Source organism: Hypanus sabinus, chromosome 16 (genome assembly GCF_030144855.1).
Source record: "Hypanus sabinus isolate sHypSab1 chromosome 16, sHypSab1.hap1, whole genome shotgun sequence".
Classification (NCBI taxonomy): Eukaryota; Metazoa; Chordata; class Chondrichthyes; order Myliobatiformes; family Dasyatidae; genus Hypanus; species Hypanus sabinus.
Genome location: NC_082721.1, coordinates 47267804 through 47290524, shown reverse-complemented (window position 1 = coordinate 47290524; position 22721 = coordinate 47267804). Strand labels below are relative to the sequence as shown.

The window sequence follows — 22721 nt, the reverse complement described above, 5'->3', positions numbered from 1 at the left end:
ATTTTATTTCTTACTATAGCATAAGAAGTTTTTTATGTCTTTCTGCCGTAAAACAATGAATTTTACAATATACGTCAGTGAGAATGAAGCTGATGGTGATTCTATGCCTTTTCAGTTACGTCTGTACGCCTCTTACATGTGCTACTTGTAACTGGTTCCACTACCTCCTCTAAAGATGAGTTCCAGAAAGCAACCACTCTCGATGCAGACACTTACCCCTAGGTCCTCCTTAACACTGTTTCTTCTCACCTTAAGCCTAAAGCAGTTCGGATGCTATCTTATTTTACTTTGAACTTTACTCTTCAGATAGGAAAAAAGATTAAAGATTATCAGCCTGGAATGATGATAGTTCCTTTCCATGTACAGGTGCTTTTCAATCTGCTGAGTTCCTCCAGCAGATTACTGGTTAGAGCATGTTGATGAATCTCCTCTGCATTCTCTCCAGTGGAATTACACCCTTCCTAAAGTGTGGTGAACAGAAAGATCTAACCAGTGTCTTGTGAAGTTGTAACATAACATTCCAGCTTATATATTTAATGCCTGACCTTTGAAGTGAAGCATACTATATATTTTCTTTACTATCTATCTACCTGTTCTACCACTTTTAATGAACTGTGGATTTGAGTTTTAAAGTCTATCTGCTCAACATCCATTTGCATTTTAACAATTACTGTATATATCTCACTCCAATTTGACTTCCAAAATACTATATCTCACACTTGTCAGGATTAAATTCTATCTGCTAACGCTCTGCCCAACTTTCCATCTCAGCTGACACAAGGAAAGGGAATAAAGGTCTGGGGAAAGATATTGAAGTTATTTTTATCAAAGCTCATACTGTTAGTCAAACTAACTAATAAAAATATACTGTACCTGAACCAAACAGTGTTGAAACTATAGAGTTTGTGTAATGACCTAATTTTCAGTGCTGTTTGATTCTGTTTGGTGTGTTATATCAAGGACATCTACAGATCAGGCTGGATAGGTTTTAGGATGGAACAGCAAAACCATTCCAAGTGTGAAAGACACAAAGAGTAAAGAGAGGTTAGAGAAGAAAGGCAGCTACACCTTCAAGGACTGAGAATATCACTTGGTAACAAAGTATGGTGTTGGCCAGTGTTTGGTAATGGAGGATAAAGCTGCAAGTCAGAATTGTACAGGACAGAAACAGATCCTTCGGCCCAACTGTCCACATTGACCAAGATCTCTGTGTAAGCTGAGATTTGCCTGTGTTTAAGTCATATGCCACTAAACTTTTTCTGTCCATGTACCTATCTAAATATCTTTTAAACATTGTAATTGTGCCTACCTCTAGCACTTGTTCTGGCAGTTCATTCCTATCTTTTGTGTGGATAAGTTGTCCCTTTTATCACTTCTAAATCTTTCTCCGCTCACCTTAAATCAATATCCTTTAGCTCTTAACCTGGTTAAAAAAACTACTGTGACTATTCACCTTCATGATTTTATAAACCCTTATAAGGCCACCTCTCATCCTCCTGCACTCCAGGAAAAAATATCCCAGTCATTCTAGCCTTTCCTTATAACTTAAGCTCTCCAGTCCCAGTAACTTTCTTGTGAATAATTTCTGCATCCTTTCCAGCTTAATGACATCCTTCCTGCAACTGGACATTTAGTACTGCACAGAATGCTCCAGGTGTCATCTCGCCAACATTTATATGAAACTCCTACAATCAATTCCTTGACTGATGAAGGCAAGAGTCCTTCACCTGTAAAGTATGTGTAAATAACTGGCAATTTCCTGAGCATCAGTGAGTAGGGGGTAAGGGTCTGGAGCGTGCGTCTCCTGCACTGCCTATTCTCTGCACCTAAAGCAGCAGGCCCGTGTGTTTGCAGTTTGATGTGCTGTGTGCTATATTGGGTAAAACATATAGCACACATCTCCTTTATTCAAGCCTGAAGAGTCCACAAGCTCTTTAACATGGGAGAGTCTTGCCATCTTCAGAAATTTTCTGATGACTCTGCCATAGTTGGATGCATCAGCAAGGGAGATGAGGCTGAGTACAGGGCTGTGGTGGGAAACTTTGTCACATGGTGCAAGCAGAATCATCTGCAGCTTAATGTGAAAAAGACTAAGGAGCTGGTGGTGGACCTGAGGAGGACTAAGGCACCGGTGACCCCTGTTTCCATCCAAGGGGTCGGTATGGACATGGTGGAGGATTACAAATACCTGGGGATACAAATTGACAATAAACTAGACTGGTCAAAGAACACTGAGGCTGTCTACAAGAAGGGTCATAGCCGTCTCTATTTCCTGAGGAGACTGAGGTCCTGCTGGATGATGATGAGGATGTTCTACGAGTCTGTGGTGGCCAGTGCTATCACGTTTGCTGTTGTGTGCTGGGGCAGCAGGCTGAGGGTAGCAGACACCAACAGAATCAACAAACTCATTCGTAAGGCCAGTGATGTTGTTGGGGTGGAACTGGACTCTCTGACAGTGGTGTCTGAAAAGAGGATGCTGTCCAAGTTGCCTGCCATCTTGGACAATGACTCCCATCCACTCAGTAATGTACTGGTTAGGCACAGGAGTACATTCAGCCAGAGATTCATTCCACCGAGATGTAACACTAAGAGTCATAGGAAGTCATTCCTACCTGTGGTCATCAAACTTTACAACTCCTCCCTAGGAGTGTCAGACACCCTGAGCCAATAGGCTGGTCCTGGACTTATTTCCACTTTGCATAACTTACCTATTATTGTTTAATTATTTATGGTTTTTATATTGCTATATTTCTGCACCATTCTTGGTTGGTGCTCTGTAACGAAACCCAATTTTCCTCGGGATCAATAAAGTATGTCTGTCTGTCTGTTTGTCTGAAAGGTTTCCTTATCCACTTGAAATCCCACCAAGATTAGCTTGCTCTGAGCCCTGCTTCAAGGGATCACCTGCAAATTCCTCTTGAAAGCTTTGAGCTCCCCTTCCCTCAGCTCTCTAAGCTTTGACCCCAGCATCCGTGATCCAAGTCCTTTGACCTATTCCACTGCTGCCAAAGCCCTGATACAATCTTATCAGTGCCTTGAGGTTTGTAAATTTAGAGTCACAGAGTTACTCAGCACATAAACAGGGCCTCCAGCCCAGAGTGGACACCAGCTCTCCAACATCCATTTACACTATTTCCCATCAAGTCTTGACCCAGTTGGCTGTGTCGGCCCTGAACCTTTCCTTTCCATGGACCAGTTCAAGAACATTTTAAATGTTGTTAATGTACCTGCCTCAACCACTTCCTCTGGTTGCTCATTCCATATATTGGCCACCGTTTGGATGAAAAAGTTGCCACTCAGGTTCCTATTAATTCTGTTCCATCTCACCTTAACCCAATGCCCTCAGGTTTTGGATTTCTCAATCCTAGCAAAAAGACACTATGTATTGGCCCTGTATCTTCCCCTCTAGAAGATCATTCCTCATTCTTCTACACTTCAATGAAGAGAATCCAAAACTGCTCAAGCGCTCCCCATAACTCAGTCACTACAAGCCCCAACATCCTCGTGAAACCCCCCTGCTCTTTGTGGGAGGAAACCAGAGTACTGGGAGGAAACCCACATGATCACTGAGTGATTGCTGAAGGTGTCAGGATGGAGGGTCATAGGAATTGTGAGGTAACAACCACATCACTGGGCCACCCAATGCTGTCTTAGGCTGCTATTTCATTTTTTAAATGTCACAAAATAATGACCCAGATTTAAGGTGTTTGAGTTTAAATGTTTGGATTTACCTTACTCCCCTTTCCCTGTCACATTATGAGTTGTTGGTGAATGATTTACTACCACCTTCCATTGCTAGGACACCTTGGTGCCTCCATTCTACACTCATTCCCATCAGCTCACTACTTACACAGTGACTGACTTACAGACTGGTTTAACCAAACTGTTCTGAGCACACTTCATGCACTCTTATCTTGCTATTTCACACCAAAGCTTTCCTGCATGCCATTGGAATCACCAAGAAACAGCGAGGGGACCCATTGTTGGGATCAGAAATCAATACTGGCCTTTTGACACTGTCTCAGAACCTATTCAGTCACCTCCAGCTGTGGCTGTTTAAACAACTGGCTGAATGCTCATTATAATCATGTATTCCACCATAAATTCAATTGTTAAGATTATTCTAATCAAATATTTTGTCGTATTTTCTTGCAAGCAATTTTTAATATCTCATTGTAGCAGGCTCGTAAAATGCGTCTGCTTGCCCCTTTCATTTCCATTATTGTAACAATTCTTCAAACGTAGATCTGTGTCAGCAACCCGGCAGCTCACTTGTATGTGCTACTGAAAGAGACCAGAAAAGTGAGTGATGGTTCAGTCATGTTCTCAGCTGTCAAGAGGTGTGTTCACCTGTGATACCATTTTCAATGAACTATGCATTTGTACTTATAAGTTCCTCTGTTCCATTACACTCCCTTGTGTCCAACCACTCATAGTATAAGACTTATGCTAATTTGACTTGCTAGAATGTCAAATTTATCTGTAAAGAAATTCATTTGCCAGTTCTTGGCCCAATTGAGATGAAGATGGCGATGCGACGCAGCGCACAGCGGCCACTCCGGGATGAACATCTGTAATCTGTCAAGTAGGATGCCGTGTACAATCCTGATTTGATGGGGATGCACGGAGAAGCACGGAGGAACATCTGGTGAAACTTCTGAAATTCTGCTGCTACTGTGCGATCGAAAAATCTCTGGAGAGGAAGGCCCCGAATTGGTTTTGCCTGTTGCTTGGCAGCCGGGGGCCGGGATTGAAGTGCTTGACAGAGATGGTGCTCAGTGCCTGGTGTTGGAGGGCTGGTTGGAGGCTCGAAGTTTTCGGACGGACTCAGAGTTGGCTGTGGTCAGGTGCTTCCAGGGTGCTGCATCGGCAAGTTTGCGGCGCTGGAGGTTCATGGCAGGAAGAGTTTTTCTTCTTTCTACCATCTGTGTGAGATGATGGGCTATTGGGGACTTTGTGACTTTTTTCCCGTGCCCATGGTCTGCTCGTATCAAATTACGATGTTGCTTTGCACTGTTGTAACTATATGTCATAATTATGTGGTTTTTGTCAATTAGTCTTGGTCTGTCTTGTGTTTCTGTGATATCATACTGGAGGAACATTGTATCATTTCTTAATGCATGCATTACTAAATGACAATAAACGAGGACTGAGTGTCCTGATAATCTAAAAAAATTCCCTAAGTGATCAACACCTCCTAATGTTGTTACATTGCAAACTGAGCAAGTTTGTGCATTCACATCCAGATAATTTTTATAAGTAACAAAGGCACATTAGTCACCAGTCTCCATTATGAGAAACACTTTCAATCTCTATTGTTATGATACGGCAACAATGAATATAGAATCAAGACAGGTTTTTTATAAACAAAGAAACATTTATTTAAACTCAGCTCAACAAGAAATGAAAAGTAAATAAACAACTAAATTAACCAGAAGTTAACTGCTATGCAGCAACTCCAACAGTTCTTAAAGCGATAAATGCAAACACAGTTCTTAAAAGTGGCAAATGCGAAAGTCCAAGTGTTTACACAGTCAATTAGGAGAGACTTTCCGAAAGTAACGAATTCCTCAACGACCTGACGTTACTGCTGATCCCAGCCGAAATATACCTTGCCCAAAGGATTTACGACGAAGGAAATAAAAATGGCTTAAAGGAACTCCTTAGCGAATAATGCTATCCCAACCCTTTCTGCCCTTACACAAGACAAGGGTTATCTCGGATGCAGGTTACTAATCCCAGAACCAAGATCCAATAAGATCAATCCTGTATTACCGCTGATGACACCAACTTTACTCGACCCTTCGGGTTCCCGCACGTTGGCAAATCTTCACTCCCCAGTTAAATTAAAATTAAATCCAAGATACATCAAACCCAACTGGCAGTGATTTTAAAAACCGCCGGCATAACTTACAATAGAAAGTAAAACTCCACTTTAAAACAAAAACTGCGCCATGAGATGAATACGCAGCATAACAGGGTATATATATACGTCTGTTAGACCTCTCACTAGTGGGAAAATTGCATCATGTGACCTCACACTGGTGGGAAATTACATCATCCCACCATCACAAGACTATTACATTATGCTCACCAGATACTCAAATACATCATGGTCATAACTCAGAAGGTTCTGAACTTAAAGAAGGGTAACTTTGAAGGTATGAGACATGAATTAGCTAAGATAGACTGGCAAATGATATTTAAAGGGTTGACGGTGGATATGCAATGGCAAGCATTTAAAGATCACATGGATGAACTACAACAATTGTTCATTCCAGTTTGGCAAAAGAATAAACCAGGGAAGGTAGTGCACCCGTGGCTGACGAGGGAAATTAGGGATAGTATCAAGTCCAAAGAAGAAACATATAAATTAGCAAAAAAAAGCGGCACACCTGAGGACTGGGAGAAATTCAGAGACCAGCAGAGGAGGACAAAGGGCTTAATTAGGAAAGGGAAAAAAGATTATGAGAGAAAGCTGGCAGGGAACATAAAAACTGACTCTAAAAGCTTTTATAGATATGTGAAAAGAAAAAGATTGGTCAAGACAAATGAAGGTCCCTTACAGACAGAATCAGGTGAATTGATCATAGGGAACAAAGACATGGCAGACCAATTGAATAACTACTTTGGTTCTGTCTTCACTAAGGAGGATATAAATAATCTTCCGGAAATAGTAAGGGACCGAGGGTCTAGTGAGTTGGAGGAACTGAGGGAAATACATGTTAGTAGCGAAGTGGTGTTAGGTAAATTGAAGGGATTAAAGGCAGATAAGTCCCCAGGGCCAGAGGGTCTGCATCCCAGAGTGCTTAAGGAAGGAGCCCAAGAAATAGTGGATGCATTAGTGATAATTTTTCATAACTCCTTAGATTCTGGATTAGTTCCTGAGGATTGGAGGGTGGCTAATGTAACCCCACTTTTTAAAAAAGGAGGGAGAGAAAAACCAGGGAATTATAGGCTGGTGAATCTGACATCAGTGATGGGGAAAATGGTAGATTCAGTTATCAAAGATGTCATAACAGCACATTTGGAAAGGGGTGAAATCATTGGACAAAGTCAGCATGGATTTGTGAAAGGAAAATCATGTCTGACGAATCTTACAGAATTTTTTTGAAGCTTTAACTAGTAGAGTGGATAGGGGAGAGCCAGTGGATGTGGTATATTTAGATTTTCAAAAGGCTTTTGTCAAGGCTCCACACAGGAGATTAGCGAGCAAACTTAAAGCACACAGTATTGGGGGTATAGTATTGATGTAGATAGAGAATTGGTTGGCAGACAGGAAGCAAAGAGTGGGAGTAAACGGGACCTTTTCAGAATGGCAGGCAGTGACTAGTGGGGTACCGCAAGGTTCAGTGCCGGGACCCCAGTTGTTTACAATATATATTAATGATTTAGACGAGGGAAGTAAATTCAGCATCTCCAAGTTTGCAGATAACATGAAGCTGGGTGGCGGTGTTAGTTGTGAGGAGGATGCTAAGAGGATGCAGGGTGACTTGGATAGGTTAGGTGAGTGGGCAAATTCATGGCAGGTGCAATTTAATGTGGATAAATGTGAGGTTATCCACTTTGGTTGCTAGAACAGGAAAACAGATTATTATCTGAACGGTGGCCGATTAGGAAAAGCGGAGATGCAACGAGACCTGGGTGTCATTGTACACCAGTCATTGAAGGTGGGCATGCAGGTACAGCAGGTGGTGAAAAAGACAAATGCTATGTTGGCATTCATAGCAAAAGGATTTGAGTACAGGAGCAGGGAGGTTCTACTGCAGTAGTACAAGGCCTTGGCGAGACCGCACCTAGAGTATTGTGTGCAGTTTTGGTCCCCTAATCTGAGGAAAGACATTCTTGCCATAGAGGGAGTACAGAGACGGTTCACCAGATTGATTCCTGGGATGGCAGGATTTTCATATGAAGAAAGACTGGATCGACTAGGCTTATATTCACTGGAATTTAGAAGATTGAGGGGGGATCTTATTGAAACGTATAAAATTCTAAAGGGATTGGACAGGCTAGATGCAGGAAGATTGTTTCCAATGTTGGGGAAGTCCAGAATGAGGGGTCACAGTTTAAGGATAAAGGGGAAGCCTTTTAGGTAGATGAGGAAAAACTTCTTCACACAGAGAGTGGTGAATCTGTGGAATTCTCTGCCACAGGAAACAGTTGAGGCCATTTCATTGGCTATATTTAAGAGGAAGTTAGATATGGCCCTTGTGGCTAAAGGGATCAGGGGGTATGGAGAGAAAGCAGGTACAGGGTTCTGAGTTGGATGATCAGCCATGATCATACTGAATGGGGGTGCAGGCTTGAAGGGCCGAATGTCCTACTCCTGCACCTATTTTCTATGTTTCTATGTTTCTATAAGACAGTCACAAGATACCCACGGGGTATTTAACATCTCCCTCCAAAAAAATTTTGGTCTGTCATGAGCAAAATTTTAAAAAATAACTATTTACAAAAAAAATACTAATGTATAAAATTTACAACATACACAGTATACATAGTATTATCATACAAATTACTATACAGTAGGAGTGTTACAAATGTTAAAATATCACTCCATAAAAACAAAAAGTACATTGTACATTTAACATATAGATGGACAATCAGCAATCACATTATCTTTGCCTTTAATATAAATTATCAAAATATTATACTCCTGCAACATCAAACTCCAGTTTAGTAACCTTCTATTTTTATTTTTCATCTTACTCAGAAACACTAATGGATTATGATCGGTGTAAACTATGAGTGGTTTCTGAGTTGTACCAACATACACATCAAAATGTTGTAAAGTCAAAACAAGAGATAATAATTCTTTTTCTGTAGTCAAATAGTTTCTTTGATGCTCATTAAATTTCTTAGAAAAGTAAGCTACTGGATAATCAACCTCATCACCCTTGTTCCTTTGCAGTAATACTGCTCCTACAACTAATGAAAATGGTTTTTCAAAGTCAGGTGCCCTGAGCACAGGTTGATGACATATCAGTTTTCAATTTCTCAAATGCTTCCTGACAAAGCACTGTCCACACAATCTTTTCATTTTTCTTCAAGAGGTTAGTTAATGGGAGGGCAACATTAGCAAAATTCTTGCAAAATGTTTGGTAATATCCTACCATTCCCAAAAATCTCTGGAGAGTTGTTCTCCCAGTTGGAGTGGGGACCTCTAAAATTGCCCGGACTTTTGCCTGAACAGGAGCTAACTTACCTTGATCCACAACATAACCCAGGTAAGTCACAGTGGCATGACCGAATTCACTTTTAGCTAGGTTAATAGTTAAGTTAGCTTTTGAAAGCATTCCAAATAGTTTCTCCACTGCAGTAATGTGTGCTTCCCAAGTATAATTTCCTGTAACTAAATCCTCAATATTGGTAACTGTATCTTTTAACCCATGAATCACAGAGTTAATCATCTGCTGGAAAGTACTTGGGGCATTCTTCATCCCAAATAGAAGAACATTATATTCATATAACCCAGATGGGGTTACAAATGCAGAAATCTCTCTACCTCTATCTGTCAATGGAACACACCAATACTTTTTAAATAAATCAATCTTTGTAAGGAACTTTGCTTGTCCAACTTTATCTACACAATCATTCACTTTAGGGATTGGATATTCATCTGTTTTCGTTACAGCATTCACCTTCCTGCAGTCAGTACAAAACCAAATACTACCATCTGACTTAAGCACCATAACACAAGGTGAACTCCAAAATGACAAAAGGTCTAATAATATTATTCTCTAACATATACTTAATTTCTTTCTTAGCAAGTTCACATTTTTCCATGTTCATCCTGTATGGATGTTGCTTTATGGGATTGGCATCTCCAACATCTACATCATGTGAAGCTACTGTGGTTCTTCTAGGAACATCTGGAAGTAAAACTCAATATTTAAGAATTAATTGCTTCATCTGCTGCGTCTGCTCTGGCTGTAAAAGAGCTAATTTCTCATCAATGTTTTCCAGAATGGTTAAGTTCGGTAATCTGGCAGAAACTATGTTGGGTTTAGAATGAGTTTCAGATGAATCATCCATTATGTTCCTAGTGAGATCAGACTCATTATTATTGACCACAACAGTCATAGTAGCAGATTGTTCCTTGTAATATGGTTTTACCATATTTATATGGCAAAACTATGTTGGCCATCTTTGATCTGGAGTTTTTATCACATAATCCACATCATTAACTTTAGACATAATTGCATAAGGACCATGAAATTTAGCTTGTAAAGGATTCATTTGCAGCAGGAAAAGAACCAACACCTAATCTCCAGGCTTAAATATACTCATTCTAGCTTCTTTATCATACCAGGTTTTCATTTTCTCCTGAGCCGATTTTAAACTTACCCTGGCTAAACTACAAACTTTATGTAATCTGTCCTTAAATTTTAAAACATAATCCAGCAAATGAGTGTGTACCTCTTTATTACTCAATTGTTCTTTTAATAAGGCCAAACGTCCAATAACTCTATGCCCAATTACAAGTTCAAATGGACTAAAACCTAATGATTCCTGTACTGACTCCCATACTACAATTAGAAGTAAATATATGCCCTCATCCCAATCATTTTCATTTTCTACACAATACATCCTAATCATAGTCTTGAGGGTAGAATGAAACCTCTCCAAGGCTCCTTGCGATTCTGAGTGGTATGCAGACAAGGTAATCTGCTTAGCTCCAAGTTTATAAACTATCTGTTGAAACAATCCAGACATAAAATTACTACCTTGATCAGATTGTATTTCCTTAGGCAACCCAAAATAAGTAAAGAATTTTATAAGAGCCTTTATTACAGTTTTAGCCATTATATTCCTAAGTGGTATTGCCTCTGGAAACCTAGATGCAGTGCACATGATGGTTAACAAGTATTGACGGTTTTTGTTTTTAGTAATGGTCCTACACAATCTACAATAATTTTGGAAAAAGGTTCACTGAATGCCGAAATCGGTTGCAGGAGTAACTTGATTAGGTTTACCCTCAATGTGACAAGTATGACACGTTCTGCAAAACGTCACCACATATTTTCTCAAACTAGGCCAGTAAAAATGTTTAAAAGCCTTGTTCACAGTTTTCTTCACACCTTGATGTCCACCCAAGGGCACAGTACGAGCTAAAGTTAAAATCTCATTCCGATAAACTTTAGGAACTACTACCTGGTGAACAACCTTCCATTCATCACTTGTAGGAATTGTAGGTGATCTCCACTTCCTCATCAATACTCCTTTCTCAAAATAATATCCTACTGGCACCTCCTCAATTTCACTATCCGGAAGAGCTTGTTCCTTTAATTTGATAATCTCGGTCTCTGCTCTGCTATCATCTCCTTCCGAGACAGAGTCAAATCTTTAGGGTCAGACTTATTCCAAGAATCTTGATCAAACAATGAAGGTAAGAGAGTTTCTGACACATCCTCAAAATTTGAATCCCAAATTACCTTACCTTTCTCACTAACTTCTGATTTAATTTCTGGTTTACCTTGACTCTGTGCTATTTTTCCCTTTAAAAGTTCTGCCCTGAGGAAATTTATTCTTGTGAATTAAAGCATACTCATCAGCTAATTTAGCAGACTCCTACCTCAACAGGGATGCTCCTTTTAAATTCCCCCATTAAAATCAAGTCTTTCAATTTATTATAGTCCCCAATTACATTTTTAGAGGAAACCCATCTCTCAAAACACACAGCTTTATCGTAGGCAAATTCCACGTAAGTTTTTTTCCAGGGATTTCTTCAAATTTCTGAGTCTTTCTCTATAGGCTTTTGGAAACAGTTCATATGCTTTCAGTATATGCTACTTAACAATATCATAATCAAGTGCTTGCTCATCAGTTAAAGCTGTATAAACTTGTTGTGCCTTGCCTTTAATTACATTCTGTAATATCACTGGCCATTTCTCCTTCAACCACACTGAAATCAGAGCAACAGTTTCAAAATGTTGAAAGTATTTCTCTACTTGTGTTTCACTAAATGGAGGAACCAATTTAATTTCCTGACTAACAACAAATGTTTTTCTAGAACCAGAGGATTGATCACTGGACCTTAATTCCGCCATCGCAAGTTCAACTTCCCTCTTTTTATTTTCGGCTTCTAACTGACTTAGTTCCAAGTTAGCTTCCAATTGTTTCTGTTTTAACTCAGCTTCTATTCTAAGCTTTTCTAATGCTACCTGGTCCAGGTGCAACTGGATCGCTGCTTTACTAACAGGGAACTTGTCTAACACTACTTCAACAAAAACACTGGAATCTATATAGTGTTCCACGATTTTCCTCTGAATTACAGGCTTTGTTGTAGCCTTTGAAACACCTTTAAGTTCCAACCTGCTAGCAATCTCAGGTACATCACTCTTTTTTGCCTTCGCTAATAACTCCGGGTCTGGCGATGCCAGAAAGTCATTAATATTCATTGTTGCCAAATACCACCCACAGTCCAATCAAACAAAAGAATTGGGTATTTCCCTTTTCCAAAACAGACTGATAAGTATTAAGCACAAAAACGGAACATATCTCGGACAAACCCCCAATTGTTATGATACGGTAACAATGAATACAGAATCGAGACAGGTTTTTTTTATAAACAAAGAATCATTTATTTAAACTCAGCTCAACAACAAATGAAAAGTAAACAAACGACTAAATTAACCGGCAGTTAACTGCTATATGGCAACTCGAACAGTCCTTAAAGCAATAAATGCGAACACAGTTGTTAAATGTGGTAAATGCGAAAGTCCAAATGATTTACACAGACAACTAGGAGTGACTTTCCTGGAGTAACTAATTCCTCAACAACGTGACGTTATTGCTGATCCCAGCTGAAATATGCCTTGCCCGAAGGATTAATGACGAAGGAAATAAAATTCGCTTAAAGAACTAACCTTTACTTTGGCGAATAACACTGCCCTAATCCTTTCTGCCCTTACACAAGACAGATTATTTCAATGCAGGTTATTAATTCCGGAACGAAGATCCAATAAGGTCGATCCTGTATTACCGCTGACGACACCAACTTTATTCGATCCTTCGGGTTCCCGCACTTTGGCAAATCTTCACTCTCCAATACTTAGACTTTAAAATTAAATCGAAGATACATTAATCCGAACTGGCAGTGATTTTAAAAACTGCCGGCACAACTTACAATAGAAAGTAAAACTCCGCTTTAAAAGGAATATGCAGCATAACGGAGTAACTGAAGAATTAAACTATGAATGAACCTGCATCACAGCAAGGCTTTCCAGTTTTATACCTGTTAGAACAGGCCATCACATGACCTTTCACTGGCAGGAAAATTACATCATGTGACCTCACACTGGTGGGAAATTACATCAGCCCACCATCACAAGACCATTACATCATGCTCACCAGATACTCAATTACATCATGGTCATAAGACAGTCACAAGATACCCACAGGGTATGTAACACTATCCTCTGCTTCCCATCTCAAAGTCAGTTTTAAATCACCTAACTAATCTTCTCAGGATCCCTAGGGACTAAACTTTCCAGACCAACCTACAGTACCTTGTTGAAGCTGCTGTAGTTCAAATAGGCAAATTTCATCCCACCCTCATCTACCCATTGGCAACTTCAGAAAACATTAAATGGTTCCTCAGTCATGACTTCCTATGCACAAAGCCACGTTAACTCATGCCTATCCCTTGGAGCTCCTTCCAGTAACCTCCCCATTACTGATGTCGGGCTGACTGGCCTCTGGCTTACCCTTGCTTCTTAAACATCATGATACTAGCCATCTTTCAGTCTTCTGAAACTTCACCAGTGAAGAACGATGAAACAAATACAGTATCTCTGAAAGGGCTTCCATAATTTCCTCTCTAGCCTCCCACAAAGTCCAAAGCATTTGGTCAGATTGTGCACATTTATCTAACTTAATGTCCTGCCAGGCTGCAAGTACCCCACTCCTAGTAATATGAATGTCCTCCAAAACACCTCTTGAGCAGCCATGACTTTTCCCCACTAAAGGGCTGAATATTAATTAAAAATTCCACCCATCTCCTAGGCTCAAGACATTGGTGGTCCTGCTGATCTCCAAGAGAACCTACATTCTCTCTAGCCATCCTTTTACTTTTAAAATAGCTATAGAACCTCTTGAGTTTTCCTTAACTGTACCTGCCAGATATATCACATACCCTGTCTTTGCTCTCTTGATTTCCTTCTTTAGAGTATTCTTAATCTTTTGAAAGACTTTAGGGGATTTGTTTGATCCTGATCTTCTAAACCCAATGTACGCTTCCTTTTATTTTTTGACCAGAGCCTCAATATCTCTTGTCAGCCAAGATTCCTTCAACTTGCCAGGTTTACCCTTCTCTCTGACATTAACATGCTGCTCCTGGACACTTGCGTTCATACTCTTAAGAGCCTCACATTGACATTCATTCTTTTTCTTTCAGCCATACTCACCCAATCATCCTCCACCAAAAGTTGTCCAATTCCTCCAAAGTTAGTGCTGCTCCATTTTAGGACCCTAACCTGTGGACCTGACTTAACCTTTTCGGTCACTATCTTAAAACTAATAGAATTATGGTCACAAGAGCCAAATTATTCCCTGACTGCAACTTCTGCCACTTGCCCTGCCTCATTCCCTCAGAGGAAATCCAGTATTTCACTCTACTGAGTAAGGGTCTCTATGTATTTACTCAGGAAACTGTACCAGATACATTTTACAAATTTCACTCTTTGTAGAATCACACCTCTCTAGGTATTCAACACTGGGGAAATAAAAATCTTCCAGTAAAACGTTCTATAATTCTATGAGCAATCCCCCTCCATGGCCCCTCTTCGAGATCCCACTGACTATGGGGGTTGGGGTCTACAACACAGCCCCACCAGAATGTCCATCATTTTCTTGTTTCTGAGTTCTACTCATATAGCCTCACTGGTCAATCCCCCAAGAACGTCACCTCTAAGCACCCACCCTTATCTAAAGGGCTACGCCTCCTCTTTATGTCTCTCACATTTACCTTTACTTTTGTCATGCCTGTAGCATCTGTATCCTAGAATACTGAGCTGCCAATCCTCCAGTCCTGCCCTTCTCTCAGCCATATTTCTGTTATCTAAATTATCCCACTTCTCAGAACCAATCCATGCTCTGAGTTCATCTGCCTTCCCTGTTAAACCTCGTGCATCAAAATAAATGTAGCATAACTGAATGTTTATTTCCCTGACTTTACTGTGTCTCTGGCTATCCTGATTACTAGATTTGCTCTCACTGGCTCACTTTCTCATAACTTGTTTGAAGGAGTTTTATATCCCAGGACTTGCTGCTGCTCGGAGTCCCAACCCTCTGCCAACCTAGCTTAAACCCTTCCATGTAGCAGTAGCACGTTTCCTGGCAAGGATATTGGTCACTTTCTTGCTCGAGAGCAACCTGTACCTCTTGTATAGATCACCTCCACCCCAGAAAAAATCCTATTGTTCCAAGAACCTAATGGGATTTGAACTCATGACCCTGGACAACTTGGGATGACTAGCCCACATACTTAATCAGTCTACCAGCTTACCGGGATAAAGGCGGACCATTACATATGATCCCCTCTATAAATCTGAAAACAAGGATTGCATTTCAAATTAGAAAATAATGTGAATAATTCTCTCGCTCACACCAGAAACCCAGTCAGAATCCCTGAGGCAGAATCTTAACATTGCTTCAAATATAGAAAAACATCTACACATCACCTGATGTTGCGACTCCTGTGTGTGTGTTACCAGGTGGAGATAGATACAGTTTCTATTCTTACACACAGGCTTATTATTGTCTTTAACATGGTATGAATGCTGTTCTGCAAGAAATCTGATTGAATCACAGAAGACCAGAAACTTTGACCCATCTGGAACATCTAGAACTTTCTTGGGCCAGACTAGACATCCTGGCTTTCCATCATTGGACCCCTCTATGAGGATCACTCATTTTGGAATAGATTCAAAAGTTCGAAGTATATGGACCTATCATATTAAATATTATTGTGAAGAAAGCGCGACAGCACCTCTGCTTCCTCAGGAGTCTGCGGAGGTTCAGCACGTCATCGAAAACCTTGGTAAACTTCTATGGGAACACCAATGCCTTTGAGTGTAAAATCCTACCGAAGGTAATAGATTTGGCCCGATACACCATGGGTGAAACTCACCCAAATATTGAGCACATCTAAATGAAGCATTGCTGTAGAAAAGCAGCATCAATCATCAAAAACCCTCACCAACCAGGCCATTCTCTTTTCTTGCTGCTGCTGTCAGGCGGAAGTTACAAGAGCCTCAGGACTTGCACCACCAGGTTTGAGAACAGTTACTACCCCTCGACCGTGATGGGAGTTGAAAATAGCCTCCAAATAGTAACCAAGATGTGGGGTTGAGATTGCAAAGGGAGCTGAAAAAGGCATGTAATAAAGGCGAAGACACAATTGTAATAAGGGACTTCAAATGCAAGAGGATTGGGAAAATCAGATCGCAAGAGAGGGAATTTGTTGAATGCCTATGATGTGGCTTTTTAGAGCAGTTTGTGCTTGTGTCTATTCGAAGAAAGGCTGTCTTAGATTGAATGTTATGTAATAACCAGATCTTATTAGAGAACTTAATGTAAAGGAACCCTTAGGAGCCAGTGATCATAATATGATTGAATTCATACTGCAGTTTGAGACAGAGAAGCACAAGCCACATGTATCAGTATCACAATGGAACAAGGGCCCAGGTGGACTGGGGGAGGATACTGGCAGGGATGACAGCAGAACAGAGGTGACTGAAGTTTCTGGGAATAATTCACAAGGCGCAGGATAGATACGTCCCACAGAAGAAGAAGTTCTCAAATGGCAGGGGTAGGCAACCATGGCTGACAAGGGAAGTTAAGGACTGCATAAAGCCAAGGAAAGGGCATATAAGGTAGCAAAAGTGAGTGGAAAGTGTCACTCCACTCTTTAAGAAGGGAGGAAGGCAAAAGAAAGGAAATTATAGGCCATTTAGCCCCACCTCAGTGGTTTGGAAAGTGTTGCAGTCTATTATTAAGGATGAGGTTCAGGGGAGACTAATGATAAAATAAGTCAAAGTCAGCATGGTTTCTGTTAAGGAAAATCTTCCCTGTTACGATTCTTTGAGGAAGTAACAAGCAGGGTGGACAAAGCAGAGGCAGTGGATGTCGCTTACTTGGGTTTTCAAAAGGTGTTTGATAAGCTGCCACACATGAGGCTACTTAACAAGATAGAATCGTATGGCATTACAGGAAAGATACTGTCATGGACTGAGGAATGTCTGACAGGCAGGAGGCAGTGAATGGGACTAAAGGGTTTGGCTGCCGGTGACTAGTGGTGTTCCTCTGGGGTCAGTATTGGCACTGCTACTTTTCACACTGTTGTTCAGTGATTTGGATAATGGAATTGATGGCTTTGTGGCAAAGTTTGTGGATGATATGAAGATAGGTGGAGGGGTAGGTTGTGCTGAGGAAGCAATGCGATTGCAGCAGGACTTAGAGAAATTGGAAGAATGAGCAAAAATGTGGCAAATGGAATAGAGTTTTGGGAAATGTATGATAATGAATTTTGGTAAAAGGATCTATTATCTAAATAGGGAGAATGTTCAAACTTCAGAGATCCAGAGGAACTAAGGGGTCCTCGAGCAAGATTCCCAAAAGGTTAATTTACAGGGTGAGTCTGTGGTAAGGAAGGCAAATGCAACGTTGGCGTTTATTTCAGGTGGAATAGATTTAAAAGCAAGGAGATAATGCTGAGGCTTTGTAAGACACTAGTCAGGCTGCATTTGGAGTATTGTCAATAGTTTTGATCCTCACATCTCAGAAAGGATGTGTTGTCATTGGAGAGTCCAGATGAGGTTCATGAGGATGATTCTGGGAATGAAGGAGTTAACATATGAGGAGTCTATATCAACTTTGGGCCTGTACTCACCGGAATTTAGAAGAATGCAGGGGAATCTCATTGGAACCTTCTGAATGTTGAGAGGACCAGATAAAGTGGATGTAGAAAGGATGTTTCATCTGGCGGGTGTATCTGGAACTGGAGGGCACAGCCTCAAAAATTGAGGGGTGACTTGTTAGAACAGATGTAAGGAGGAATTTGTTTTTAGCCAGTGAGTAGTGAATCTTTGGAATGCTCTGCCACAGACTAAGTCGATAGGTATATTAGGGTGGAAATTAATCATTTCCTGATCAGTCAGGGCATCAAAGGCTATGGAGAGAAGGCAGGTGTACGGGGTTGAGTGGGATCTGAGATCAGCCATGATGGGGTGAAAGAGCAGACCCGGGCTCCTATGTCTTATAGTCTAACCCTCAGGTGCTTGAAGAAAAGGGGATAACTACACTCATTTAAGGACTCTCTTATCTTGCTATTTCATGCTCCTTATTTATTGCTATTTATTTATATCAGTGTTTACACAGTTTATAGTTAACTGTTCCTGATGTTTACAGTTACCGTTCTATAGATTTGCTGAGTATGCCCACAGAAAAAGAACCTCAGGGCTGTATGTGGTGACATGTATGTACTCTGATAACAAATTGTATTTCAAAATAAATTTTACTTTGAATTTAGAACTTTGTCAAATGGAATGTGTTTGGGGAACTTAATTAGACAAATACAGTTAAAGAAAAAATCCAGACATTGTTAAAGGCAGCTCATAAAAATTGGGAATGCTATTAGAAATGATCCACTCAGAAACACAGTCTTATTTAATCCACTCAACTCTTTTCTTAAAATGACATTTATTGAATTCACAAGTAATTTTAAAGTTTGTTTCTGTTCAAGTGACACCCTCCAGGTACAAAATACTTCAGAACAGCAGGAGCTACCATTAAAATCACTGGCATAGTACAACAGTTAGCTTCACAAAACCAAGTGCAGTATTCCTCACAGTTAATAACAAAGTTACTCTATGAACAGTAATCATTCAGACGAGCACGGACGGAAGAGCTTTTTGGAGCCAGCCTCCAATATGTCAGTAAACATTTATTTACACAAGCAAATAATTAAATGCAAGGGTTCCAGGAGTGTGCCTGTGTTCATCTACTATCTCAGCTTCCCAACACCACCGAGTTAGATGTAACCTTTTGTTGTCATTCTTTAATGCCATTTCGGGACCACGGGCACCCACTAAATATGCCACTGACCTCCCACTCCTTTGTCTATCCGAGTATCTTATTTTGGCCAACAATCTTACTACTCTCCGTTGTCTGTCACTCAAACACAACCTCCTCCCTTTCATTGTCTGCACATCTGTAATGGCTGCATAACTTCACCAAAGGTCCAAGAATTAGCTCTCTGCTTTGGGTAAGCTGGCTCTACCAATTAATGATGAAAAATAAAACTGACCAGTCATCCTGTGGAACAACAGCAGGCTACTAGCTCCAGAGTAAATATTGAGCAAACATTCTCTGCAGCTTTTGGAATAAGCCAGTGACAATCATAAAAATGGTTCTCAATGGGTTTCAAATCCTGAAAAACTCACAATCATCAGGAAGGTATTTAATCACCAAATGGTTAATTTGAAAGGGCAAAGCAGCCACTGCAGACCTGAAGGTAAAAACAGCTGACTTGCTCGCTTGATCTGATTTCCTCCTGACTGAATCCTTATTTTTCACCACATTCAACCTTCAGCAAAAGGAGGATACATTTAGCTGAATGGACGAGGGGCTGTATGGCCTCTCTAGTTTCAGTGTGTTTGTGTGTGGGGGGGTAGTGGTGGGCTGATGCCAGGGTAAACTGGGCAGTGTGAGGTGCACATTCAGTGGACTGGACAGATTAGCAAGTGGCTGAAAACTTGTTCGACTGAATCACACGTGCGAGAACATCACAGTGATGGCCTTGGAGTGAGTTTTTCCATCTGGGATTGCTAAAATACCAGGTGCAAAGTTCAATGAGATAAACACCACAGACAGCAGCAATTGTCATCCACATCCCAGATAGCGCGGGTATTCACGTAGACTACAATAGTTAGTGTATTGCAGTACAATATATTGCTTTCATTTCAAAACTGGACAATACCTGTCCTACATTAAAATTTAATAATCTGTTTTCCAGTAGATCTGTCTTAGAGGTTTCATCTTCTTCTATATTATAGTGATCATGTTCAGATCAATTCATAATTATTCTAACATAAGCAAGAATAGCTGGACATACTCTGAGTCGGGCAACTTCGGGGATGAATGAATTATTACAATAGATTATCTTTTTCCAAGATTTGCAATAAACCAAAACCATTCATTCTGCTTTTCTTTGTGGATGCAACCTGACTTGCTGGGATCCATCTCATGCTAGTTTTAGTTAATACTTTCAGCATCTGAAGGATTTTACTTTCATTGTTCTGGAGTTCCACATCGATGTTTTGTGGAGCAAGGAAAGTGAATACCATTTTGCTTGCAAATTTACAACCAGTGACATTGTCAATCAAAAGACTTTAGCACTAAAGTGCTTAGGCATTGGAACCATCAGCAAGTTTACACCAAACCTTTTGTTGTAAAGGGCTGGCGATAGTTTGGCACAGATGTACTAGATCTCCATCTTCACATGCATTCTGCAAAGTCCTGAGCTTGGCAGAGAATGCTGACCAATATATCAGTAAGCTACGATAAAACAAAGTACACCATCGGCATCACCTACAGATTACAAATTTCATCTCTTATTTCCTCAGGCATTACTAATTTAAATCTGCAATTTAAATGCTGGGCAAACAAAAAATCCAAAAGCCTTAAACTCAGATGAGAAAACAAGTATCATGCGAGTTTAAACAATCAAGGCCTCTTAAGTCAGTAATTAGCTGTGGGCCAGTTCTTGAGTCATGAAAGGTGCTATTAAATGCAATTCTTTCTAAATAATGTCAACCAATATCTCCAGAGGTCGGATTATTCAATGTTGGTCTCCAGTTTTCAGGATGTCCTTTGTTCAAAGGGGAAGTTTCAAACTGCAAAGAAATCAGCTTTGAAGTAAGTTATGAGTTATCCTCTGAAAAGGTCTGATAGCAGAAAATCTTAGGCAACTGTTCCTGTTAGATTCAATGTGAGAACAAATGCACTGCATGGATAACCAATTCCGAACAGTTTGGTACGACAGGGAAGAGCTGTCACTCCGTCTAGTCTTTGAATCTCCTGTTAGCTTGAAGTTTCTTCAAGTAAGCCTCCTGGTCAGTGTCAGCGCTGCAGTCCCGCTCGCCCAGATACACAGTGTTGGGCTTTCTTCTGAGGGTTGAATCCCGGCTGGAGCCAATGGTCAGTGTGTCCGAATTGGTTTCGCTCCTCTCAGCTCCGCTGACATTAATGGTGGCAACGCTGCAGAAATGTGTATCCTCCTGTTCGAGGTCACTGGCAGAAGAACCCGAAGAGTTGCCATTATTTTTGGCCGACCTATAGCTTCTGTAGTCCCGGTTTAGGTCATTGAGTTCATAAGCCTCGTGGACATCCATGCTGCCCTGAGGGGACTTCCACTCCCAGGGTCCCACGCCATTCCCAGAGGAAACATGCACGACAGGGTGGGATCCATGGGCATCCACTGTGACGATGCTGGAAGAGTCACGGTCTGAAGGAGACTTATAGTGGGAGGAGTCGGAGCTACTGGAGCCCTCAGAGTGCTTCGGTGTGACGGTGATCATGCTCTGTTGCTTCGACATGGCGATCACCTGCATGATGCGGGGCTGGTTGTTAGGTCGCGGCACACCTCCCTTCTCCGCCATGAGCATCCACTTGGCCCGAGCTGAGTTACTCTTGGGGGACGTGCTGGTGTTCCCTTGGGTCTCCTCGGGGATGTGGACCAGCTGGGACGGCCCAGGCCGCGACTGGATGAGGACACGGGCACCGCCGCCTCTCTCCGAGTTTCTAGCCTGCACCATGGGATAGAGTGATGACGGGGCGGGCTCCTCTTGGTCAAAGCCCACACCCCTCAGCTCCAGAGCCGTCCTCATCTGCGGCTGTGACTGGCTGATAGCTGGGTCATGATCCAGTGACATGGCATCGACTGACTTCTGCTTCCACTGGGAGATCAGCTGCTTGGACCGAGAGGCATCCATTGAGACGTGAATGGTCATGTGACGGCGGGCAGCTTCATCCAGGTTTGGGGTGTTGACGCGGGGAAGGGTGTTGCTGAAGGTCACCATGTTCTCCTTGCCCATTGGGCTGCGTGGTGCCAGCAGTTCCACGTCAACGCTGGCCCGCTTCAAGCTGTTCAGGGAATTCTTCTCCCTTTGGGCCAGCTGCTGTTCCAATCCGTCGAGCCGGGGCTGTGGATTGAGCTCGTCTGTGCTGAGGGATTTGCTCTGCTGGTAGACCGAGTCATGGCGGAGGTGTGCCAGGGGTCTGAGCCCACTCTTAGCAGATGGTCTGCTGGGAGACGTATCCTCTGATGCCTTGAAGTTCCCGACTGCATGAAACCCCTGTAAGAGTAAAATAAGGAACAGCAATTTCCACCAGTCACAATTGAGTGTGGTAACTCAGAGTCGATTCAAACTGTAAAACTGCTCTGCCTGTGACCTCAAGTAACTGCAGAGGACTCTGGGCACAGCTTGGCACATCACAGAAACCAGCCTTCCTTTTATAGACTCTCTTTGTACTTCTCATGGCTTCCAGTGTAATCACAGATCCCACCCACCCTAGACATTCTCTCTTCTCCCTCCTCCCATCTGGCAGAAGATACAAAAGCTTGAAAGCCTGCACTACCAGGTTGAAGTACAGCTTTTATCCCACTGGTGTAAAGCTACGATGGGTTCTTGACCTCACAAACTACCTCGTTATTGCCT

The 22721-nt window shown here is 41.4% G+C and overlaps 1 protein-coding gene across 5 annotated transcripts in view; it reads right to left on the bottom strand.

Annotated features, from left to right (window-relative positions):
* Nucleotides 1–18637: 18637 nt before the first annotated feature.
* Nucleotides 18638–22721, bottom strand: part of LOC132406273 (phospholipid phosphatase-related protein type 3-like) — an 83770-nt gene continuing 79686 nt past the window's right edge. For all 5 annotated transcript variants that reach the window (XM_059991684.1, XM_059991685.1, XM_059991687.1 and 2 more), the window contains one exon: nt 18638–22358. In XM_059991684.1, coding sequence (XP_059847667.1) covers nt 21066–22358 — 1293 coding nt within the window. In that variant the 3' untranslated portion in view covers nt 18638–21065. The remainder of the gene's footprint in view (nt 22359–22721) is intronic.